General features: G+C 36.9%; 1 protein-coding gene across 1 annotated transcript in view; it reads left to right on the top strand.

Moving 5' to 3' along the window:
* The first annotated feature begins 1,523 nt into the window (after window positions 1–1,523).
* The window catches only part of LOC138692233 (erythroid differentiation-related factor 1), a 110,519-nt gene continuing 87,815 nt past the window's right edge, over window positions 1,524–24,227 (top strand). The window contains exons 1-4 of the mRNA XM_069815365.1: window positions 1,524–1,694; window positions 9,354–9,580; window positions 11,640–12,057; window positions 21,132–21,564. Of these exons, the coding sequence (XP_069671466.1) occupies window positions 1,659–1,694; window positions 9,354–9,580; window positions 11,640–12,057; window positions 21,132–21,564 (1,114 nt within the window). The 5' untranslated portion in view covers window positions 1,524–1,658. The remainder of the gene's footprint in view (window positions 1,695–9,353; window positions 9,581–11,639; window positions 12,058–21,131; window positions 21,565–24,227) is intronic.

Genomic DNA, 24,227 nt, shown 5'->3' with positions numbered 1-24,227 from the left:
CTAATTACGGTACAGAGTTTCATTATGTGTCTGCCGGTCAGTGACACCGTTAAATTTATAGTGACTTATCTTAATCGTGGGCGTCAGGGTATTAAAAAAAATAGGCTACAACTTTTATCGTCTCTCTTTTCTCTTGCCGCAAACTTCATTGGGCCATGTACCCCATCCAGTAACAATGGGCTCTGGAGGTAGAGGAAGAGTATGTGCTAGTGTCATGAATTTCGCAACCGTCTTTGCGTATTTGTTGGCATTCATTCTACAGTACCCCCACCCACTGTACGCTTTACGACTATACCTATAGTACGCCGTTATGCGGATTTCCCACGGAACTGCTCTATTGGGTCCGATGTCTCGAAGCCTGCTTATTAGTAATGATATCAAGAAGTGAAATTTGTATGTACCAAAATCTATTGCAGCTCCCCCAATCCATAAGTTCACGAGCCGCCACTGAAAACAATTATAAATAATATAAACTACGGTAGATAAAGGATAGAAAAGTTTTAATTAAGGATGATGAAATACACATTAATCATTTTAAAAGGTACAATATTGAAAGTACAATGTTGACAACGAAAGAAACAAGTGCTAGGGGGATGATAAAAGCAAATTCTAGAGAAGTTATAAAAATTATAGGTTAAGTAGCCATCATTGCTTGAAACACGTCGTTCCATACCGTTTTATTGGTCAAAATTAGTATAGTAAAAATGTAACAGTCATAACACTTCCGGCGCACTCGATCGCAGTTGGGATTTTCCTTGAGCGGGCCCGAGTTCATATCCTGGTTGAGACAAGTTGCCTGGTTGAGGTTTTTCCCTGGGTTTTCCTTCAACACATTAGAGGAAATTCTGAATAACTTTAGGTGCTCGATCCTGGACTTCTTTTGCTTAATTTCACTCAGACGCTACATAACTATCACAGTTGATAAAGCGTCATAAAATAAATCAATTAAAAAATCTGAGAAAACTTTGATTGCTGTTTCTAAAAAAGTCGTTATGTATTTTTCAGAAAATAACATCATGTGATTTTTTTATACAGTGCAGTGTCAGTAACAATAGACCTATTTATTTTTTGTTCTCCCATAGCGCATTCCTAAATGCACATATGTATATACACAGAGATATGTACATATTGCATATAAATGGAATTTTAGTAAAATCTGTAGGCCTATTGCTATAAAACGAAATCGATCGCATTGTAATGTATATAATCGGCAGTACAAACGCTATAACGTCTGTGAACGTCTCCTGTTGCTTCAACTGAGCCATCGAGGTTGTGTCTATCCATGATAACCAACTGTCGTATTTCAGTTAATATTTAAGATAACATATTTCACGTAGTAAGTTGTAGTTTAGTGAACTTAGAATAATCGAAATAACAAGGAAGTATTATGTATAGTGAAAAATATAAAGTAGTTTTTGTGTTATTAATTTAAAAGGACACAACGCTAAGGAATCTAGGGGAAATTAACTTCTGTATGTCGATCAACCTAACGTAACAAATGTTATATTTACGTCATCGTGTGAATTGTCCGGAATGGTCTATAGAGTGAAATATTTGGGATAATTGATCAGCTGTGGTTACGTTGAATTATATGTTTATCTGTGTATTTCTACAGCATTTAATGTTTAACTGTGTGTGTTTTGCAGAGGCGAAATTCTATGGAAGGGGATCATACAAGTCAATGCGAGCGACAGGTGCGTAATGTTTACGACAGATATAAAACATGCATACTATGTTTGTGACATTCCCTGAATACTCTTATGTTATTAGCTGTACGAATTGTAAATTCTGTTTTCCTCTAAACAAATAATAGAATGACATGCTACAAAATCAAAGTAAAGAGATATGTATTTACTTCAGATACGTCATCATCATAGTTTTGAAAGTTTAATAGTGTTTTACCTACAATGAAGACATTTTCGAGGATGTGCAGTACGAAATTTTCACTGTTTGCTTTGTTTGTTTTTTAGTTTTAAGTATCTAGTCACGTATTAATTTATGTGGCAGGATATCTTTTTAGCGTAGTTAGTATAATAAGGTAACAACATAACCTACAAGTTAGATGACGATCTAAACTATTTTGCAACCCCAGGTACCGGTATAACTTAAGTTAAATTTCTACTAAAGTCTTACACAGAAACCAAAAGCGAAAAAAAAAAAAATTACGAGACCAATGTGATGTAACATAGTATACCATATTGTACTTAATGTAACTAAACCTATCGTAACCTACACTTCTAGGCTTATATTCTAATTTACTGTAGGTATTCCATTTTATTCTGCTGTGCTCTAGTCTCTTAACGACATACCGGTAAATCATAAAATGTTCCTCAGCAGAATAAAATGTGTGGCTAGAATGTAGGCCTATCAAATGAATGAACAGTTGTAATTCACATACAAACAGAGAAGCCAGTTCTAAGTGCCACTTCTTCGAACATATTTTCATGAGTCAGAAGAAAAAGATGACGAAAATGAACTGTCACTGATATCAATTCTTATTAAGCTTCTTTACTGGTTAGTCTGGTTAAAGTTACTGAACCATTCTAGTGTCTAGACGAATCTGTTTTGTAACCTTTCATCCTCTTAATTCCGAAAAACTAGCGATAAGGTTGTTCCGGTGATTTCGAAAATGAAAATTGTTCAATTTGTAAGGTTTATTTTTTTTTGGTAATTGTATTGTATTATGATGCAGCTGATCGTATATGCAAGGCATAACAAAAGCTCAAACTAACCAAACCTAACTTGTCACTGATTCGTATATGCAAGGTATAAGAGTTCTACCAAGAGAACTACCTCAGCGCTAATTTAGTCTAGATTTTCAACGTGTACTGTTCGTAATGATACAGGGTCGAAGTCACGTAATGGTAAACATTAGGGTATTTCTTTACAAAAGCGTTACCACTTTAAGGCACAAATTTATTAACCAACTTGGCTTCAGTAAAACTGTAGCCCATCATGACGACCTCTTTTAGCTTTTTTTCATAACAAATGACCGTATTTTATGTTTTTTTTAGAAACACAAATTAGCCTACTGAAAAATGGCGGAAACATAGTTTAAATATCCAAAACCTCAGGAAATAAGACAAACTCCAAATTAAAAAAGTGGATAATTTCCAAGGAAAAAAATACACACACAAACGTAGCACCATTATATTTCTATCTGTGTACATATCTACCAGTAAGCGTATATGCTAGGCATACCAAAAGTCTAACACACCAAACCTAAACCTGTCACTGATCCTCGACCTTACGAAAACTCTCCATTTACTATATCTCAATATCTACCAAAAATCGTACATGTAAGGCATACCAAAAGCCTGAACAAACCAAACCTAACTTGTAATTGATCCTCAACCTTATGAAAACTCGCTTATTCTATTAGTTCCACAATTTGCACACACACATTTATCGGATAATATACACTATATAGTCCACACCTGTGGAGTAACGGTTAGCGCGTCTGGCTGCGAAACAAAGTGGCCCGGGTTCGATTCCCTGTTGGGGCAAGTTACCTGGTTGAAGTTTTTTTCGGGGTTTTCCCTCAATCCAATATGAGCAAATGCTGGGTAACTTGCGGTGTTGGACCCCGGACTCATTTCACCGGGATTATCACCTTCATCTCATTCAGACGGTAAATAATCTAAGATGTTGATAAAGCGTCATAAAATAACCTACTAAAATAAAAAATAAAATACACTATATCATCCAAGCAATACCAATGGAGGGGGGAGGGTACTTTGTTCCCACCTTCTCCAAAATTCATATTTTAAATAACTTATTTAGGCCTAATTGATTTATTAAAAATATGAAAATAATATATATTGTCAGTTATGAAGCCATCTATCTTATTGTATTATTGTTTAATTGTTTCCACTGATAGTTTTATTAAAATACGGAAATATGCCAATGCGGACAAAAAATATCCCTCACTTGAAGTAATTGTTCGAAAATATTCAGTGACGTTTGAATTTTTCTCTTTTATAATACTGTACTGGATGAACAGTTTAGAGCAGAATAGGTTTTCACGGCCAATCGGTTATGCGCGCAGAGGTGGGGAACTCAAGACCGCGCTAGCCGTGAAACCTGTTCTGCTCTATACTGTTCACCCAGTAGTACATACTATTAGCAGGTTAGGTTAGTTTAGGCTTTTGTTAAGCCTTGCATATAAGAATCTGTGCAGGATTTTCACAGTTTGGTGGTTTTTGTATGGTGATGTCAGTACTGGCTAGCATAATGGCGGACATATAAATGAAATTACATTACCGTATGGAAATTGTGTCATTCATTCATTCATTGTTCTGCTCAAGGGCAGGTCTTTCATTGCAAACCCAGCTTTCTCCAATCTTTCCTACTTTCTGCCTCCCTCTTTGTCTTCTCATATGATCCATATAGGCTATCTTAATGTCGTCTATCATCTGATATCCTCTTCTGCCCTGAACTCTTCTCCCGTTCATCATTCCTTCCGGTGCATCCTTCAGTAGGCAGTTTCTTCTCAGCCAGTGACCCAACCAATTCCTTTTCCTCTTCCTGATCAGTTTCATCATCATTCTTTCTTCACCCACTCTTTCCAACACAGCTTCATTTCTTATTCTGTCTGTCCATTTCACACGTTCCATTCTTCTCTATATCCACATTTCAAATGCTTCTATTCGGTCCACACCTGTGGAGTAACGGTCAGCGCGTCTGGCCGCGAAACCAGATGGCCCGGGTTCGATTCCTGGTCAGGGCAAGTTACCTGGTTGAGGTTTTTTCCGGGGTTTTCCCTCAACCCAAGATGAGCAAATGCTGGGTAACTTTCGGTGCTGGACCCCGGACTCATTTTCACCGGCATTATCACCTTCATCTCATTCAGACGCTAAATAACCTAGATGTTGATAAAGCGTCGCAAAATAACCTACTAAAATAAAAAAGCTTCTATTCGCTTTTCTTTACTTTGTCGTAATGTCCATGTTTCTGCCTCATACAGTGTCATACAAAGCACTCCACTAGTATCTTCCTTAGTTTTTTTTTTTTTCCAGAGGTCCGCAGAATATTCTCCTTTTTCTATTAAAAGCTTCCTTTGTCCTCCTTTTGACTTACTGGCAGCAGCTCATATTACTGCATGTAGTACATACCAAGTATTTGAAGCTGTCCACCTGTTCTACTGCCTCATGTAGAATTCGCAAGTTTACCTTTTTTGTTTTTCTTCCTATGACCATGCTCTTCGTCTTATTTGTATTTATCTTCATCCCATACTGTTCACAGCTGTCATTTAGCTCCAGTAGCATATTCATTAGTATCATCTCCTCTTCTATTAACAATGCCATATCATCAGCAAATCTTATGCATTTTATTCTTCTTCCTCCTACTATCACTCCTCCCTTGTTCTGAAAATAGTTCTTTATAAAATCCTCCAAGTAGATGTTGAACAAGATAGGTATTCAATGGTTATTGAATTAATACAAGTTTTGCGTTCTTCACATTACGTATATCATATCGTGTGTTTTATGCCCCTATGTTCATTTCCTTCACTAGAAGCCGTAACATTTGCACTTCCTCAATTTCATATTGTGGTATGCCGATAAGCTATTAATATTGACTATAATTATTTATTTACTGTGCCACCTTTGCTTATCTTAAAAGTTAATAATTCACATTAACGTTTTCGATACATGTGTATCATCTTCAGATGTAAAGTATTAAATAAACATTTATGATGAAAACCTTGCCTTATGGTATGGAACTTATTATGATTTTCGGATCTTGCTAAAGTGAATTGCTCTAACTTAACCTAATTTGGTCTATAACACACATGTTACATTAAGTTAAAATCATTTGCAGTCCATATAGTACAATTTAAAAGATTTAAAATTATTTAAAAGTGATATAAAACTATAAATAATCAGAGGAATATAAAAACGTTGTAGGACACTTTAAAACACTGTAAGCACTTGTTGGCTGTGTGTGCCAGTTTTTAACATCGTTAGATGGGGCTGCTTCTGTTGATCTTGATTTTAACAACGAACTAAAATGGAGCACTGTTTATATCACTAACATGTCTATAATTATTAACGATGTGTATTATTAAAACATTTCATTCGATTTTGGTCAATAGATTGATGTGAAAATCATAGATATTTGTTGCTATGCTGCTATGTGTCGGTGGTTTGACGTTATTGGTACAAGATGGATGTTGTTGAGTCCATGAGTTTAATACAGCCTCGCGTGTGATTTGACGTGTGTTGAACTGTATCGAAAACATTAATGTAAATTATTAACTTTTAAGATAAGCAAAGGTGGCACAGTAAATAAATAATTATAGTCAAATTTGCACTTCCGTTACCACGCACCTCTCATATCAGACGTAATTTACTACATTTCCGAACAATTTATTCTTCTTCAAATATATCTATAAAATCCCTACCTATACCTGTCTTTTCTCTGTTTCTTAGTTGACACACTAGCAATCCATGTCGTCAAGTGTGCAGTTTGTGTGAGTGCATTCGTGGTGCCTCCTGAAAAATTATTGCATGTAGAACATAACACATTTCCCACGCTCAAGAGCTCACTAGTGAGGCTGTCAAGATAAAACTAGACGTGCTATCAAAAGACCCAGGTTACACTGTGCTCGAAATAAAGAAGGTCTTGTGCCAAGAAAGTGTTGCTTGTTTGAACCTGGATCTCACAAACTCACAATCTGTACTATAAAATTGTGTCCAGTAACTTCATGTGATATTGAATGATCATTTTCAGCATTAAAAAATATCCTTATATGTAATAGACAAAGTATGAAAGCAGAGAACCTTGAAAAGCTGTTAGTTGTATTGTGCAACGAGAATAAGTAAGGTAAACAGAAATAAAGTGAACATACTGAACCTGAAATGTGCAAAATATTATATATATATTATATATATACAGTATATACACACAGTGAAACCTCTCATTTACGGACATCGAAAGGACAACAATCTGTCCGCATCTGGGAGGTGTCCTTTATTGGGAGAGAGGCTTCCCAATCTAACAGTAAATTATAATATGTATTATGTATCCCTTCGCGCTTTAAATGAAATGTGTTACTGTAGTTTAATTCTAAATATAGTATACTGTATTACATTAAATTCTTTGGGACTTTGAACTACAGTAGATAAGACCGAAAAAGGAAAATACAGTGCTGTGCCATGCAATCTTATTCTAGATCTACAGTTATGCAGTACTGTAATTTACAGTTTTCAACTTAACCTTTACGTTCAGGTGCCATGTCTCTCGAAACAGAACAACTGATTGAAGTGAAGAGAATAATCCTACTAACCCCATCATGTGTCAAATACAATTTCACGATCGTGGAAACCTTGGACCCATCAGACAGGTAAAATTTTATACATTGTTTATCCACCCGCTTCCAGCTAACAAGGGGTAGCTGGCTGGGCTAGTGGTAGTCTACGAGACCCTTATTGTCTTCTTTCATGTTAAGGAATTTCTGTACTAAATTTTCCATTTTTGTAACACAGTAGGTCTTGAAATCAAAGTTCTGTCCGCAGTCAGGAGGTAAAGCAAGCTTTAGGACTGTGAAACAGCTGTCCGTGTCCATGTCTGAGAGTGTCCGTAAATGAGAGTTAAATTTATCATTATTTCTATATTATTTCAGTTGGAACATGAAAATCTGTCCGTATATGAGGAGTGTCCGTATCTTGGGGGTGACCTTAAGGAGAGATTTCACTGTATGCCTATCTGACATCGTTCACATTTTGTTTTTTAAAAAGATAGTAAAGTATACAAAAATGGAGTTTTGCATGTTTTGCATATTACTTGTTTTATTAAACACTAGCCATACCTGTGCACTTTGCTGCACTGTTACAACTAAATATTATTTACTTAAATCTATTATATTTTCGAATACAGCTTTGTTATTACTTGCTGAGTAATTAGCTTGTAATGAGTTGTAAGTCATTTCCCCTGAATTATTTTCAAAATTATCTCAAACTATTGTAACATTCTCCTAAAAATCAATAGTAAGCGAGATATTTCGATTTTTTACTTCAGGACCCCGTATAAAGGAAGTTTTTTCGAACGCAGTGTAGTCTAAAATCTAAGTGGAAACTAACTTATTTTACTTACTTACTTACTGGCTTTTAAGGAACCCGGAGGTTCATTGCCGCCCTCACATAAGCCCGTCATTGGTCCCTAACCTGAGCAAGATTAATCCATTCTCTATCATCATATCCCACCTCCCTCAAATCCATTTTAATATTATCTTCCCATCTACGTCTCGGCCTCCCTAAAGGTCTTTTTCCCTCTGGTCTCCCAACTAACACTCTATATGCATTTCTGGATTCGCCCATACGTGCTACATGCCCTGCCCATCTCAAACGTCTGGATTTAATGTTCCTAATTATATCAGGTGAAGAATACAAAGCGTGCAGTTCTGTGTTGTGTAACTTTCTCCATTTACCTGTAACTTCATCCCTCTTAGCCCCAAATATTTTCCTAAGCACCTTATTCTCAAACACCCTTAACCTATGTTCCTGTCTCAAAGTGAGAGTCCAAGTTTCACAACCATACAGAACAACCGGTAATATAACTGTTTTGTAAATTCTAACTTTCAGATTTTTTGACAACAGACTGGATGATAAAGGCTTCTCAACCGAATAATAACAGACATTTCCCATATTTATTATGTATTTAATTTCTTCCCGAGTATCATTTATATTTGTTACTGTTGCTCCAAGATACTTGAACTTCTCCACCTCTTCAAAAGATAAATTTCCAATTTTTATATTCCCATTTCGTACAATATTCTCGTCACGAGATATAATCATATAAGTTACTTTGTCTTTTCGGGAACTTATTTTACATACCAATTTTTATAGATATCAGCTCAGCCATTATCAAGTGAAAAGGTAACAAAGATATAGACATAGAAACAAAAATAAAAAGAATGCGATTTTCGGTATCAGGATAGTTCATTATACATGTTAACACAAATTATTTTTTTAAAAACGAAAATTACCATAAACATTTAGGTTACCATACAGTTTTATTATTAATATGGACAGATATTTCAGACTTTGTGCCTATAACTTCTGGTTTTGGTGATAACATACCCATCTGAGGAGTTTTAGGCCCAAATGATGAGTCAACAGGACAAGAATTTGGAACAGAATGGTTGGTAGGAATCAAATCTGGTACCAGAAGGAGAAAGAAAGAGATGCATGTTTAGTATGATCATAGGAGGGAAAGAGTGCATGTGGGCAGTAGAAGTAGAAGAGGACATCTGGTGCAGTGCTGTATCAGTTGTGATCTACAAGGTACTTGTAGCTGTAGCGCATTTCTTTGTTACTGCATTATAAAATATCTCTTGTTGTGTATTATGGCAGGAGGCTGCAGAGGATGAGGCGTGGAGGATGTGTCCATCACCCGACTCTCCTCGGAAGCCTGTCAAGTCAACGGCAGTGGTGAAGTACTCGTCTGTACAGTCGTTGGCCAACTTTGCACTCCTCCAGTGCAACACTGACTTGAATCTGCCACCCTCCAACTGGCTCAGCAGTTCTGCCGAGTCGTATGGGCTCCAATATGTTCCGTCTCACTCATCAGGCTTCTCCAGGTACCGATACAAAGAGAAACTGCATCAAGTAACTAACTTTCCATATATCAGAATCAGAATAGCTGATGTCATTGCTTTGAACACCACTGTTGCCTCTATGAAAATCATACTTACTTATTATTGTTGTTGTTTAGTCAACTCTCCGAAGACAGGTTTGAACCTCTTAAGTAACACCAATAAAGCATCACTCATGAGGCAACTAGGCCAGGAGATAATGGGGTAGGGTGGCCAGTTCCTTTCTCCCTCCAATGTATACATCGCCGATTAGTTACATATTCCACTAATCAGACTCCAGATGCATACAAACAATTGTTCTTAAAGCACGATTATTAGCAGATTAAGCACCAAAATAGATTACTTTTATTTACTATTGTTAGTAAAATGAGTCATTGTTTCATATGAGCCGTTGAGAGCAGAAGTGGTGTAAGTCAAAAATGGGTAATGAGGGTTAAAGTAAACATTCTGTAAAATACAGCGTAAAGAAGCAATTAAAATTAAATTTATTTAAACTATTAGTAGTCAGTGGATAGCAAGAAGGGCATATTAATTGTTACTTTGCGTTGTATTTTACAAAACTTTTACTTTAAACCTCAAAACCCAATTCTGACTTACGCCACTTTTGCTCTGAACGGCTCATATATTTAAATTGCATACATATTATATTACAATTAATTAGAAAATTGGAAATAAACAAGAAATATTGCTTTAAAATGACAAAAAGAGGCATTTGTTATTGAATTAGTAAGAAACACATTAAAAAGGCAAAATAAAAATTCGCCCTATCACTTTGATTTACTCCAAATTGAATTTATATCTATGAAAACAATGATTTACTTCCACCTAATAAAGAAGGCATTTTGCCAAACATCTGGTCTCTAATAATTACATACAATTCTTTTTAATGCAGTAAAGTGAAAATAGAAGTGATTATGTTTTCCTTTTTTAATCCAGTTATATCCCCTTTTTAAATCCTTTTTTCGACAATATGTTTCCCTTTATTTTGTCCTGTTTTAATTAATAATTTCACCTTTGAATTCGGTCTTCAGTTTTTAGTAAACCATTATTTTGGGAAGTTTAATGTTTATATTTATATTTTGTGTTAATATATAACTTGAATATATGTAGCATCAAAACTTACGTGAATTTAAATTTCGTTGATTTTGCATTAATTTTAAGTACTCCCTTCAAAAACGTACAATCCAAATTTCACTTTATTTATTACTTTCCACAGTCCATATTATTATTTATGATTTTTGCTTGTATATGCTGTAATAATAATAATAATAATAATAATAATAATAATAATAATAATAATAATAATAATAATAATAATAATGACTTTATTTAACCTGGCAGAGTTAAGGCTGTAAGGCCTTCTCTTACACTCAACCAGGATTGAAACTTGCTTACATAGTTGAACATAAAACTGGATCAGAATTAAGTAATTACATACTGATACAATTTAGGTGCATGATGAGATCAAAAGAGGTACTAGTTACATAAAAATTTACCTCCTAAAATAAAAATAAACATAGTGGAATACATATTAATGTTGTTAGAATGAAATAGGCCTACGAATCACATAAAAACAGAAGCCGATAATTCAATAAAAAATGTACACAGTAGAAATAAAAATAAACACATTAGTATACATATTAGTATTAGATTACAATTAAGTAGGATTTACATAATTAAACCAGAAACCGACAATTGAATAAAATGTACCCAAAAAATAGATTAATAATAAAAAAAACAACACAGTGGGATACATATTGGCGTTAAGTGATAAATAAACACGATTTACATGATTACACAATAAAAAAAATAAATACAGTGAAACACATTCCATTAAATATTTGCAATGTGTTAGGTCTGGCAACTCATCATAAGATATTTTTCTAATTTACATTTAAAGGAAATTAAAGTTCGGTAGCCCTTGACTTCAGGTGGCAGAGAATTCCAGTGACGAGAAGTAGCTGAAGAATAAAGAGATGATGTGTATGAATATGTAATTTTTGCTTTCAAACTTGAGTGGCTGTAACACGTTGTTGTTTTGCAGCTTTCGGATGGCCCACATGTTCCCCGACTGCGTGGGGGAAGTGGACGTGGTGTCAGACGCGGAGAACATAAAGAAGCTGCTCAAGATCCCGTACAGCAAGTGCCCGGTGAGCATGATGGTGCACCGTGTTGAGAACACCCTGCTCATCGATGAGTTTGACGTGCACAAACACTTGCTGCGCACCGCGGAGACTGAGTGGCAGTGGCTCAAGAAATTCTTCTTTGAACACGTCCTTAAGTCACTCAGCGACAAGGAGAAGGGCGTGTTCCACAAGAACAACAGTCGCTATGCCCTTCAGCAGAAGAGCCTCGTGTCTAAGTTCCTGTACCACAGCCTGGCCGTCTCGGAGCCCAAGAGTGACGAGGCGGAAATACAGGACAGCAGAGACACCACAGCGGTGCCGGTGCCTGTCCCCACGGTGAGTCATTTAAATGACGTTGCTTGTAATCCGTGGTAAGAATAAACATGAGTATATAGTATACTAGTGGCTTGTGCAGCAAATACTGCAAACTAAGTCCATAAGAAGTTCAAATTAAAATTGTTCAGATTTATTTTCAATGAAGAACACGAGACATTTTGAAAGTTATTTGCTTCCATAATAGTGAAACATACTCCCTCTGAATGTTTTTTTTATGCCAAATACTTTTCCTTGAACCTATCCGTCTTCAGTTCTAGAGTTTCAATGCGAAATCGCAAGTAACAATGTCAGGACGATCAGCGAGTTTTTCATGTGGGAGTAATGCAGTAGCTATTTCAGGTCATTGCGGATTGTAGGTGAGAGTTAAGAAAATGTAAAGTTTGCCATGCTTTGAACAAAAGACTTATCTTGGTATAGCTGCTGCATGTTTCGTTAACTACCCTGAAATGTAGAGGGCAGAATCACTTTTTCCCACTAAGAGATGTTGCTGAGGTGATCATGAGACTACGAAATCTTGTAGGCCTCTTATTTTATCAGTAAGTAATACTTTTTGGTCTTTTCTTAAGAATTGTAATATTTGCACTTCCTCTAGACAATACTGATCTACCAAATACTGCTGGATTAATTTGTGTAACAATGAATGTTATCCCGTATATTTTCTGTAATATAGGCTGCTGTGAGGAATCTATTGCTGAGATGCAGAAAATGAGGCGAATGATATGTCAGAGTTGTAGAATCTTAATTGCGCCCTAAATAAAATTGTCCATCGCAAATCGTTAGCAGTTTCAGTGTTTCATTTGTTGCTGGTTGCGGGAAATAAACTTACTCATCACGGTAGCAAGAAGTGAAATGGCATGCTATTTTCCCTACAACAAAATATGCTTGGCAGCGATCACAGTTCTAATGGATTAAACCAAAGAAATATGAAATTAATTTTGATGTAGTTTAAAGACGCAGCTAAAATAGGAAGCATGACTCAATTACTACCAAGGAAAATTAGAGAATCAGACATATAAATATCTATATCATACTGCCATTAAATATATGAAAAAGACTGACACCACTTGATTAATAATTATAAAAATGTTTCATATTTAATAACAATATTGTTACCTTACATAAGTTTTATAGTTTCCAGTAACATATATAATATACCCGTTACTCAGTAAATTATAGAAATGAAGATCTAATATAAAATATTCTTTCTCTGCGTCTACTTATTTAAAGCTCCCGAAAGGTTTCACTTTCATATCATCAATATACCATTATGTGTTGCATTAACTATAATAATATTTCATTTTTAATGGTAATAATGTAATAAAAATTCATAAGTTTTGTAGTTCTTAATATCCAATGCACAGCTGTACTCGGAAAACTACAGACCAGAGAATCAGACTTGTAAATTATTTTTTATACATTATCAAAAAATTACACAAATGAAGATCGACATATGGGCATTATGATGTGAAAGAATCTGAGCCATCTGAACTCAACCATGTCAGCAATCCTGTAGGTCATGGCCTTCGTGTAATAGTCTGTTGTTTATTGTAGTGTGTGTTTGTTTTATTCTGAAATGCAATTAATTAGTTCTTAAAACTGACGAAAGATGGATTTTGGAAAATAGGAAAATGATGTAGGAAAATTGACATTTCACTGAAAACTACTATTTTTCTGAAAAACTTAGGGTTCTAATCTTCAAAATGAGGGGTCATTTATTAAAATCCATTCAGCCATTTTCCCATAATTTCCATTACCAGTTCAAATTATATATATATATATATATATATATATATATATATATATATACTGGACTTTTTTTAGTATATACTCTTGTTAGTAAGAATAAAAACATTTGAGTACCTACTCATTTTTGATTACATACTCATAACATGGAAGCATAGTAGAATATACTCAAGTGTCCATCTTGTACAGAATATATACTCATGCTTGATAAGAATAAAAGCTAGTATATTCTCATTTTTATAAGTTCGTTCTCATGTTATTTCTGAGTAGGTTTGTAGCAGGCTCAATTCTGAATATTTGTTGATTTGTGTTCAGTTTAAAGTTAAATAAAAAAGAAATAGCAGAATTTATGAACGATGTAGTGCCTCATGGAAAAATATAGAAAAAGACGTGATCTTCAGAAGCCTTTAGCGCTTCACAAAAGTGAATGTGAAAAAGATTAAACACGTATATGTTATTCATAAAAAACATAACCTATAAAAATATGAATGGCTATCAAATTACAAGGTTAGATTGTATTGTTAAATATAATTAATTACAGTTTATTTTGTAAAATTTGAATTGCAAAATGCAATTACTTGTAACTTTAAATTATATATATAACTCTCTATAATAAAAAATAGAATTAGCATAACTGGAATTCTATAAATGGATTGTAATCTCTATCCAACATCCCGTAATGACGATTTTCCAGTACTATTTTCTTGTTTCCTGTTTATTAACGTCACTTATCTGATTCACTTTCTCTTTCATATTTATTTATTTACTCATTTATTTATTTACTTATTTATGTGTTTATCTAATTAATTAATTTTATTATTTAATTTAAGTATTTATTTGTTTTTTTTTTACTTATTTATTTATTTACTTATGTATTTATTTATAAAAAGCAAAACACAAACCACTACAGCATGCGGATAGCATGTGAAAGTCTATAAAAAAAACTGAGCATCACAGTGCAATGTAATCAAAGTGGATAGATAACACGAGTACATACTAACTTTTAAACGATCAAGAAGGCTGTAGAGATGAGTAGATATTCGCATTAGGTAGAATGTCTTTATTCTTACGAATATGAGTATGTTCTAGTGGTTACGAGGAAGTCCTCATACTCAAAAGTATAAACCTTGAGAAAGTACTTAAGCTTTATTCTTACTACCCAATGTGTAAGCTTCCATTCACCTTTATGATACCATATTTGCTCGAATATAATTTATTTACAGTAGAAGCCTGCTAATACACTCATCAAGGGACTGTATCCTTAGAGCATTATAGACGGGAAATGATTTATGAAATGGAGAAAACAATTTAGGCACCACTTCATAGGAAACATATTTTATTGTATATTAGTTACAATGCAAAATGTTGTTGTTTTCTAATGCCAGGCATTTGACAGTAAAGTCATTTCTCCTCTAGCACTCCAATATTTTTCAAGCCACCGGCGTGGCTCAGTCGGTTAAGGCGCTTGCCTGCCGATCTGAAGTTGCGTTCGGGCGCGGGTTCGATCCCCGCTTGGGCTGATTACCTGGTTGGGTTTTTTCCGAGGTTTTCCCCAGCCGTAATGTGAATACAAGGTAATCTATGGCGAATCCTCGGCCTCATCTCGCCAAATATCATTTCGCTATCACCAATCTCATTGACGCTAAATAACCTAGTAGTTGATACAGCGTCGTTAAATAACCAACTAAAAAAAAAAATATTTTTCAAAGATATTGTCATGGCTAGCCACTGAAGCACTGAGGAGTTCCGAATCCATTTCTTGGTTTGAGTTGCACAATGGGCAGTTAGGGGACTGATATATTCCAATTCTATGCAGGTGCTTGGATAGTCATGGCCTGTTGCCAATCTAAATGCAGCTACAGACGATTTTCGTGCTAAATCGGGAATTAACTGTGGATTATTTTTTCCCATGAGATTTTGTTGTCAAATTTTGTTTGTTGAAGTCTAAGTATGTAGATTTAATAAGTCTTTTCACAGAGTAATATGTAGATTTAGTAACAGGTCTGTAAGTAGCAGTGCTGCCCTTCTTTGGTAAAGCATCCGCATTCTCGTTTCCCAGGATTCCACAATGGGATGGTATCCATTGGAATACAATTCTTTTATTGAGTGATATTAATTGAGAGAGCATTTTAGTTATTTCTGCTGTTTGAGATGAAGGTGTGTGTTTAGAGACGATTGATAGAATAGCTGCTTTGGAGTCTGACAATATAACTGCATTCCTAAATTTATTGATGTGGCATAGAAGATTCCTGAGACATTCACATATTGCAATGATTTCACCATCAAAACTTGTTCTTCCATATCCAAGAGATCTATAAAGTGAGAAGAGACAGCACGTAACACCTACACCGGCACCTTGTTCTCTGGAGATCAAGGATCCGTCGGTGTATAAATGAAGCCAGTTTTGTGGAGGGTACCTAATATTAATTGTCTCTAAAGACAATTGTTTCAGTATTTCAGTGTTTACTTCTGATTTCAGTATTTCTTCTGTTAAATTTAGATTATATTCTATATTTAATAGAGTTAAAGGGTTTGGTTTAATTTGTAAGTTTTCTTTTAAATTCGGGATATTGATTTTCTGTTTTAATTCTTGAACAATGGATATGAAACTTTTTTGAGTTTTACATTACATAATGTATATAACCGCCTGAAGACTTGAGTTTGTGAAAAACATCAGCATTCCCGTTACCCAGAATTTCACAATGAAATGAGATGAAGGTGTGTGTCTAGAGACTATTGATAGAATAGCTGCTTTGGAATCTGACAATATAACTTACAGCTCACTTACTTACAAATGGCTTTTAAGGAACCTGCAAGTTCATTGCCGCCCTCACATAAGCCCACCATTGGTCCTTATCCTGAGCAAGATTAATCCATTCTCTACCATCACATCCCACCTCCCTCAAATCCATTTTAATATTATCTTCCCATCTACGTCTCGGCCTCCCCAAAGGTCTTTTTCCCTCTGGCCTTCCAACTAACACTCTATATGCATTTCTGGATTCGCCTATACGTGCTTCATGCCCTGCCCATCTCAAACGTCTGGATTTAATGTTCCTAATTATGTCAGGTGAAGAAAACAATGCTTGCAGACAATATAATTGCGTTCTTAAATTTATTGATGTGGCATAGAAGATTCCTGAGACTTTCACTTATTGAAATGATTTCTCCACCAAAACTTGTTGTTCCATATCCAAGAGATCTATAAAGTGAGAAGAGACAGCACGTAACACCTGCACCGGCACCTTGTTCTCTGGAGATCAAGGATCAGTGTAAAAATGAAGCCAATTTTGTGGACTGTGCCTAATATTAATTGTCTCTAAAGACAATTGTTTCAGTATTTCAGTGTTTACTTCTGATTTCAGTATTTCTCCTATTAAATTTAGATTATACTCTTTATTTAATAGAGTTAAAGGATTTGGCTTAATTTGAAAGTTTTCTTTTAAATTCGGGATGTTGATTTTCTGTTCTAATGGATATGAAACTTTTTTGAGTTTTTAATCTACAGACAGGACTGTATGAATGCCAATTTTGTTTCCTGGTAATCTGATAAGTTTTTCATATAGAATCAGTGCTTTTTTTTTTTTTTTCTATTGTCATTTTGATGCTTTTAATATCCACTGAGTTAGCTCTGTGGTAGTGTGTCTGCCTCCAAAATAGCCAGTCCAGGTTCGATTCCTGGCGGGGTCAGAGATTTACTGGTAAAATTTCTACCTTGGGACTAAGAGAGATGGTGGTGCACAACTTTTAATTAATAAATTGTACACCAATATGCCTGGGTTAAATCTCAAATCTCTCCGCAGTGCATATGAAGGGAAGGCATATGTCACTGTTGATAGTGATTTGTCCGTTGGATGGGGACGTTAAGCCTGGCGGCCCCCTTGGTGCTATTCGACTGGAGTAGGCTATGTGCCTGCACTGGGTTTCTCCTTCTCCCTTCCTCACCTTCATCATCATCCTCACCCATTCCCTACACTACACTTACACGAACACTTAACATACACTCACCCTAGTACACAACATAACTCTTCACAGTTACATAGTCATCATGCATAACATGGCCTGCTGAAGTGGTCTGCAATTTGAAAATGGGTCATAGTCCTGCCATCTATTTGCAGTATATGGAACCCGAATCTCGCAAAGTGAAGTGGGTAGGCATCACGCACGCATGCACACCTGATAGAAGAGCTCATTTCATACGACAAAAAATTGTGATTGTCACACTTACTGCACACTCCACAGAATTATATGATCAAATTTTACAGAAAGGACAGGAATGTATTGATAGGGAGACTTTTAAGTGTTAAAATCCTTTCATACAAAGGAAAGTACCAGGAAGTGCAACTTCCGACTGTGCCCACCAGAGAGTTTTTCAGATAGAGGGTGAAATTTCTTCCTTGCACTCGTGGTACAGTGATTCTCAATACAGTCACAGCAATATATTTCTTCACTGTGCTTTTAAAACATTACGGGTGCTATTCATAGACATTTCGCAGCACGCACTACGAGCATACTAAGCTAGCCCCGGCTATCCACTGGTTACTAGTACAGAATTCAAATCATATCCTATTGCTAACACTGGTTTATGAATACGAAAAACGCTGATCATCCACCGGAAGCCCGCGCTAAAAATTCTATGAATATGGCCCTACAAGTTTCGCAATATATACGGAATTTTTTATTCATTTTGGCTCCGAATAAAGCACTACAAGCGGGGTTTGGAAGCGTTACAAGAGGAAAAAATTGTACAGGATTATATGATACTGCTTCCGTGACCTCCAGAATGTTGATATTGACTTGAAACTTGGTGAAAGGGAAATTCAAGCATGAGTAGAATTATTTATACATTTGATGGAAAAATGGCGTAACCTTTTGATGCGCTTATTCCATCAAACTTCTCAATTGCGTAAATGCGATGTCATCATCATTATCCTAGTGGGTAGTAGTGATGGTGTTTGTGGTTGTTAGTGGTCAATATTGGGTACTAGTGAGTGGTGGTGGTGGTGGTGGTGGTGGTGGTGGTGGTGGTGGTGGTGGTGGCAGTGGTGGTAGTTGTAGTAGTGGGTAGTGGTGGGAGTGGTATTGGTGGTGGTAGTAGTGGTGGTAGTGAGTAGTAGTGGGTAAGTAGTTGTGGTTGTTAGTGGTTAGTAGTGGCTAGTAATGGGTGGTGGTGGTGGTGGTGGTGGTGGTGGTAGTGGTAGGAGTGGATAATGGTGGTGGTGGTAGTGGTAATGGAGGTAATGGATATGGTAGAGCTGAGACGAGATGTTATGGCACCAACCTGCGCGAAATTTTAAATTGCCAGCCAGCAGGCTAGAGGAGTGGGGATTGTTTGGGTTACGGTTCTCAAGCTCAGAGCGGAGGCATATCCGTTTTATCTCTTTCCAAAAACATTCGTCTTACCTTAGTATCACCACTTTCCTACGCAAGAGTCCGAAGGTACCTAATGGAATTACGCCCGCTATTCCATCTTTACATTCTTATTCTCCGTCAGAATCAGACGACTGATCTGTGCTGGAATCAGATGTCCCTAAGTTTATTGAAATGTTCTAAAAATACTGTCCATCACGTGCTCACTTTCAATGTAATTATTCTCTACTTTCTTCACATAATCATACACTGATATCCATTTTTGGAAGAAGCGATTGCAGAGTCGGCCTCTGCTTATGCGTAGCGTAGAAATTATAGATGAGTCTTCTTATGACTTCCTCATCAAAACTGTCTACAGCTGCAACACTCTTCTTCTTCGGCTGTGATTTTTCCGGACTGGAGAAAGAATCTGCTGTTCCTGCCTCAATATTTTTCCCTTCTTTCCTGATTCTTGCCAAGGTTCGCTTTGAAATACCAGTGGCAGCCAGTACTCTCGCACACACGCCTTTCAATGGAATTGGTATTCCGTTTACAGCCTCTTCTGCATGAATTTCCATACATCGTATGCTATTTCATGTCCTTGACTATGAACTAATCTATGATTTCACACCTTAGACAATGCCATAATGAGGGCGCTCAGAAGGACAATGTTTTCAGTATTAGCAATAGCGGTAGTATCAGAACGATCTGAACACTCGGAATGCTAGTAACCAACTAACCCAACACCCCTCCAGTTGAGTGTGAGGGCGAGTCCAAGCAAACGAACTAAAATGCGTCCCTTGCGCTGGTGCCATAACTTCTCGTTTGGGCTCTAGTGGTGGTGGTGGTGGTGGTGGTAATAGTAGTGGCAGTGATGCTAGTAGTGGATAGTAGTTGTAGTAGTGGGTAGTGGTTGTTGTAGTAGTCATGGTAGTGGTAGTGGATAGTTGTTGTTGTTTTCTAATGCCAGGTGTTTGACAATAAAGTCATTTGACCTCTTGCACTCCAATATTTTTCAAAGATATTATCAGAGAAAATGGCAAGTTGTAGCCGATTTAAGTGAACACCATATTTTAACGTTTTGGTGGCTACTTCATTCACACACAACCCCCAGAATGTCTGGAGGACCACACCTGCTGTTGGTCGACGGGTCCACTGGACCTAGCTGGGAGATCTTGTTGATCACCAGCTTTCCCTCCTTAAGCCACTGGAGGACGATTTTAGTGCCATAGCAGGTCAGCACTAGGAACAGAAAAGTAGAAAGAGGAGGAAGGAAAGGGAAATGAACCCCTAGGCCTCGAATGCTCTAATGCCGTCGGGGTCGAAGAAAGTAAGAGTTCAGTCAGAGGACTGGATAGGAAAGGGTAAAGAGGGAATTAGGTATTGAATAGAGGAAAATGATACCAAATTCAGTCATTAACTCATCAAGCTGACCAGTGCTAATTGATGAGTAGCCCCTCCCTTTAGTTCAGCTTGTAAAATTATGCTTACTAACAGCTGCACCACGGGAAGGTAGGGATGGGACATTGGGTATTTGTCCAGGTTGGTTCCTTAAGGCCTTCAATGGGAAGGATTAATGGTTCTCCCCCCTGTATCCGACAGATACCCTCTTGCAGCCAGGGTAGTGGGTAGTAGAGGGTAAAGGTGGTGGTGGTAGTGGTGGTAGTAGTAGTGGTAATAGTGGGTAGTAGCGATAGTGGGTAGTGGTGATGTTAGTAGTAGTGGTGGTAGTGGGTACTAGTGGTAGTAGTGGGTAGTAGTGGGTGGTGGTGGTGATGGTGGTAGTAGTAGTAGTAGGGGTAGTGGTGGTTGTGGTAATGGTAGTGGTAGTGGTAGAATTTTGAACTCTGTGTACTCAGGCTATTGTAACCTTGCACCTGACAGCTTTGTGTAATGTTCGTAGCATAAGAACGACTTGGTATGAAGTATTGGGGGAGATTTTTACATGGACATTGAGTTGATATAGTGACTCTATTGTTCAGCCATGGCCACCCCTGCCTGAGCCACGGCCTGAAGAAAACCTGCCTGACCCGACATCAAATCACAAGTTCGCGCGCAACGTAGTGTGGACGTTCGAGGACATCCAGATGCTGATTGGCACGGACATGCCGATCTTCGGGGGGTCGACACACCCCTGCATCAGCCTGCGCCTGCGTGACATGTCCAAGCCCATCAGCGTGTTGACGGGCATCGACTACTGGTTGGACAACCTGATGTGCAACGTGCCCGAGCTGGTGATGTGTTACCACTTGGACGGCATTGTGCAGAAGTACGAGCTCATCAAGACGGAGGACCTGCCCCACCTCGAGAACTCCAAGTTCTCCCCCAAAGTGATCCGCGACGTTGCGCAGAACATCCTGTCCTTCCTCAAGTCCAATGCCACCAAGGCTGGCCACACCTACTGGCTCTTCAAGGGTGAGGACTGAGTTGGTTCTGTGTAAGGGAACACACAGGTAAAATTTGGCCAAAATCTTTGAAAAAGAAAAGAGGCAGTTTTTTTGTTTTATTCTTATAAATATGCATGAAGTTTCTAGTTTCATAATCTGTATCGATTTTTTTTTTGTCTGAGACGTATTTTAAGGATGTCATGTGACCTTTTCTGTGTCCGTGCTCACGTGTTCTGCAGGCCTTTAAATACAATTTTTCTGCATTTAGCTTTTCTTACATTTTGTAGTAATGTATTCAAACTGTTCCACACGATGCAATTTTTATCCAATTTTCTTCAAACTTTCAACACAATCTCACAAAGTATAAAGTAAAGAATTGCCACTTGGTTTTCCTGAATAGTTTATATTTTTCGAAATTTAAATTTATTTATGTGCTCAGCTCTTAAAAAATGTGAGAAAGGTAATATTATGAAACCTTCTCTAGTACAAAGGCATACTAGAATTCGCCTTTACAAGACCTTGGCGAGACCTGTACTTTGTTACGGCAGTGAGGCATGGACATTGAGGAAGAAAAACGAAAGCAGAATAACGGCTGATGAAATGAAATTTATGAGATATACAGCGAGATGTACGAAATGGGATCACAAACGCAATGAAGATGTAATGGAAGCATTTTCACAAAACTCGTTATCTACTGTACATTTTTTTCGATTTTGAGGTTTTAGCATATCCTTATGTTTGAGGGGCGTTTTCAAAAAACTCGTTATCTACATTTTTTTCGATTTTGAGGTTTTAGCGTATCCTTATGTTTGAGGGGCGTTTTCAAAAAACTCGTTATCTACATTTTTTTCGATTTTGAGGTTTTAGCGTATCCTTATGTTTGAGGGGCGTTTTCACAAAACTCGTTATCTACATTTTTTTTCGATTTTGAGGTTTTAGCATATCCTTATGTTTGAGGGGCGTTTTCACAAAACTCGTTATCTACATTTTTTTTCGATTTTTAATCACGTAAAACATTGTGAGAACAACTGGATAAATCATCTGCATCGCATGCATAGAGATAGAATCCCAAAAGTCATGTTCCACTATTGTCCAAACGGGAAGAGATCTCTCGGTCGTCCAAAGAAGCGCTGGATTGAAAATTCAACTGTGAGATCGTAACAGGCCATTTGGCCTAATACTTGAAGGGAAGAAGAAGAAGAAGGAGAAGGATTTGTTTCTGAGACAGTATGGATGGTACAAAAAGAATCCGTAAAATTCTTTATTGCTATTTACTTAAAGTAACAATATTTTTATTCTGGGCTCTTATGCAGAGGGCCTGGGTTCGATTTCTGGTCGGGTTGAATTTCCTGGTTGAGGTTTTCAGGGTTTTTCCTCATCCGTAAGGCAAATGCCAGGAAATTCGGCCCACAACATCCCTGAAAATCACCGGCCTCATTCATCACCGAAATTATATTCATAACAAATCAGTAGTATATACACAGTCGCCATCTAGTTCACAACAATAGAACCAGTCTCAACAATAGTACAAAGATTTTCAACCAAAGATTAACTCGTGATATGACCAAAGATGTTAAATCGAGTGTAAATAAGAGTGAGGAAAAAAAAAATTTATTTTGACAAAACTGCTAATCCTTCATCGTGTGGAGCATTTACAGTCAAACTCTTCTCTCACACTTTTCAAGGGACTCTAAAAATGATGTAAATTGAGGGATACTATGTGAAATGGGTTACGTATACCAGAAAATTATGGATACAGTGTTCAACACACAGAATGATTTGTAATGAACATGGATCTGAAAATAGTTTATTTCAGAGTTACAAGACAAGAAACTGCTGTAACATGCGTTGGCAGAAAGTTCTTCTTGGCTCAAAGTCCGCCACATTTAATCTTTGCACCCATTGAAGGTGATATAGGTACAGAAGACCTTCATGCACAATTCTCCAGATAGTCATGTGACTAACGTCTTCCCTTACTGCAGTGTTTTTTGTGCTATCTGATGGGTTTGCGTGCACATCACGAAGAACTCATTCTTTAAACTCAAAGCTTTGTACCTCTCTTGGTCTCCCAATATCTGAAACACCCCTCTCAAATGGGCCAGTTTCTCTCAAACGTTGATGAAATCTTGAAAATGTTCGTGAACAAGGTAATTTCCTGTCAGGGTACCTATCTGCAGAAAGTTCACGTGATTTAGTGCATATCTGTCTGTTCACATACAGAATACATTTTCATCTCATTTCTTTGCTCTACAACAAGCAAACAAACAAACAAAAAGCAATCAATCAGCGGTCAATGAAGAGACAAATCCTTTAATAACTCCCTAACGAATGGTTTTCAGACTCATGTTCATATCAACCTTTTTTTTTACTGTTTTGATGTTAGGAGCACGTCCCCGAAATATTTGACATCAATTTAGATACACCCTGTATTAAATATTATGTATATACTGTATTTCGGATTTGTGCAGTTGTCGTTCTCCATCCTCAATTTCCATTTCACTGTGTCTAAGCAGTCTTCTTCTTTAAGTCCCCTTTTCATCATAGCTTCCATTACATCATTTCTTGTCCAAACCTGTGGAGTAATGGTTAGCGCATCTGGCCGCGAAACCAGGTGGTCCGGGTTCGATTCCCGGTCGGGACAAGTTAAGACTGGTTCACAATAAACCGGGAACGAGAACCAGAATGAAAACG

The sequence above is a fragment of the Periplaneta americana genome, chromosome 16, assembly GCF_040183065.1.
Source record: "Periplaneta americana isolate PAMFEO1 chromosome 16, P.americana_PAMFEO1_priV1, whole genome shotgun sequence".
Lineage (NCBI taxonomy): Eukaryota > Metazoa > Arthropoda > Insecta > Blattodea > Blattidae > Periplaneta > Periplaneta americana.
The sequence above is the reverse complement of the archived record's forward strand: the minus strand, read 5'-3'. Positions and strand labels throughout refer to the sequence as shown.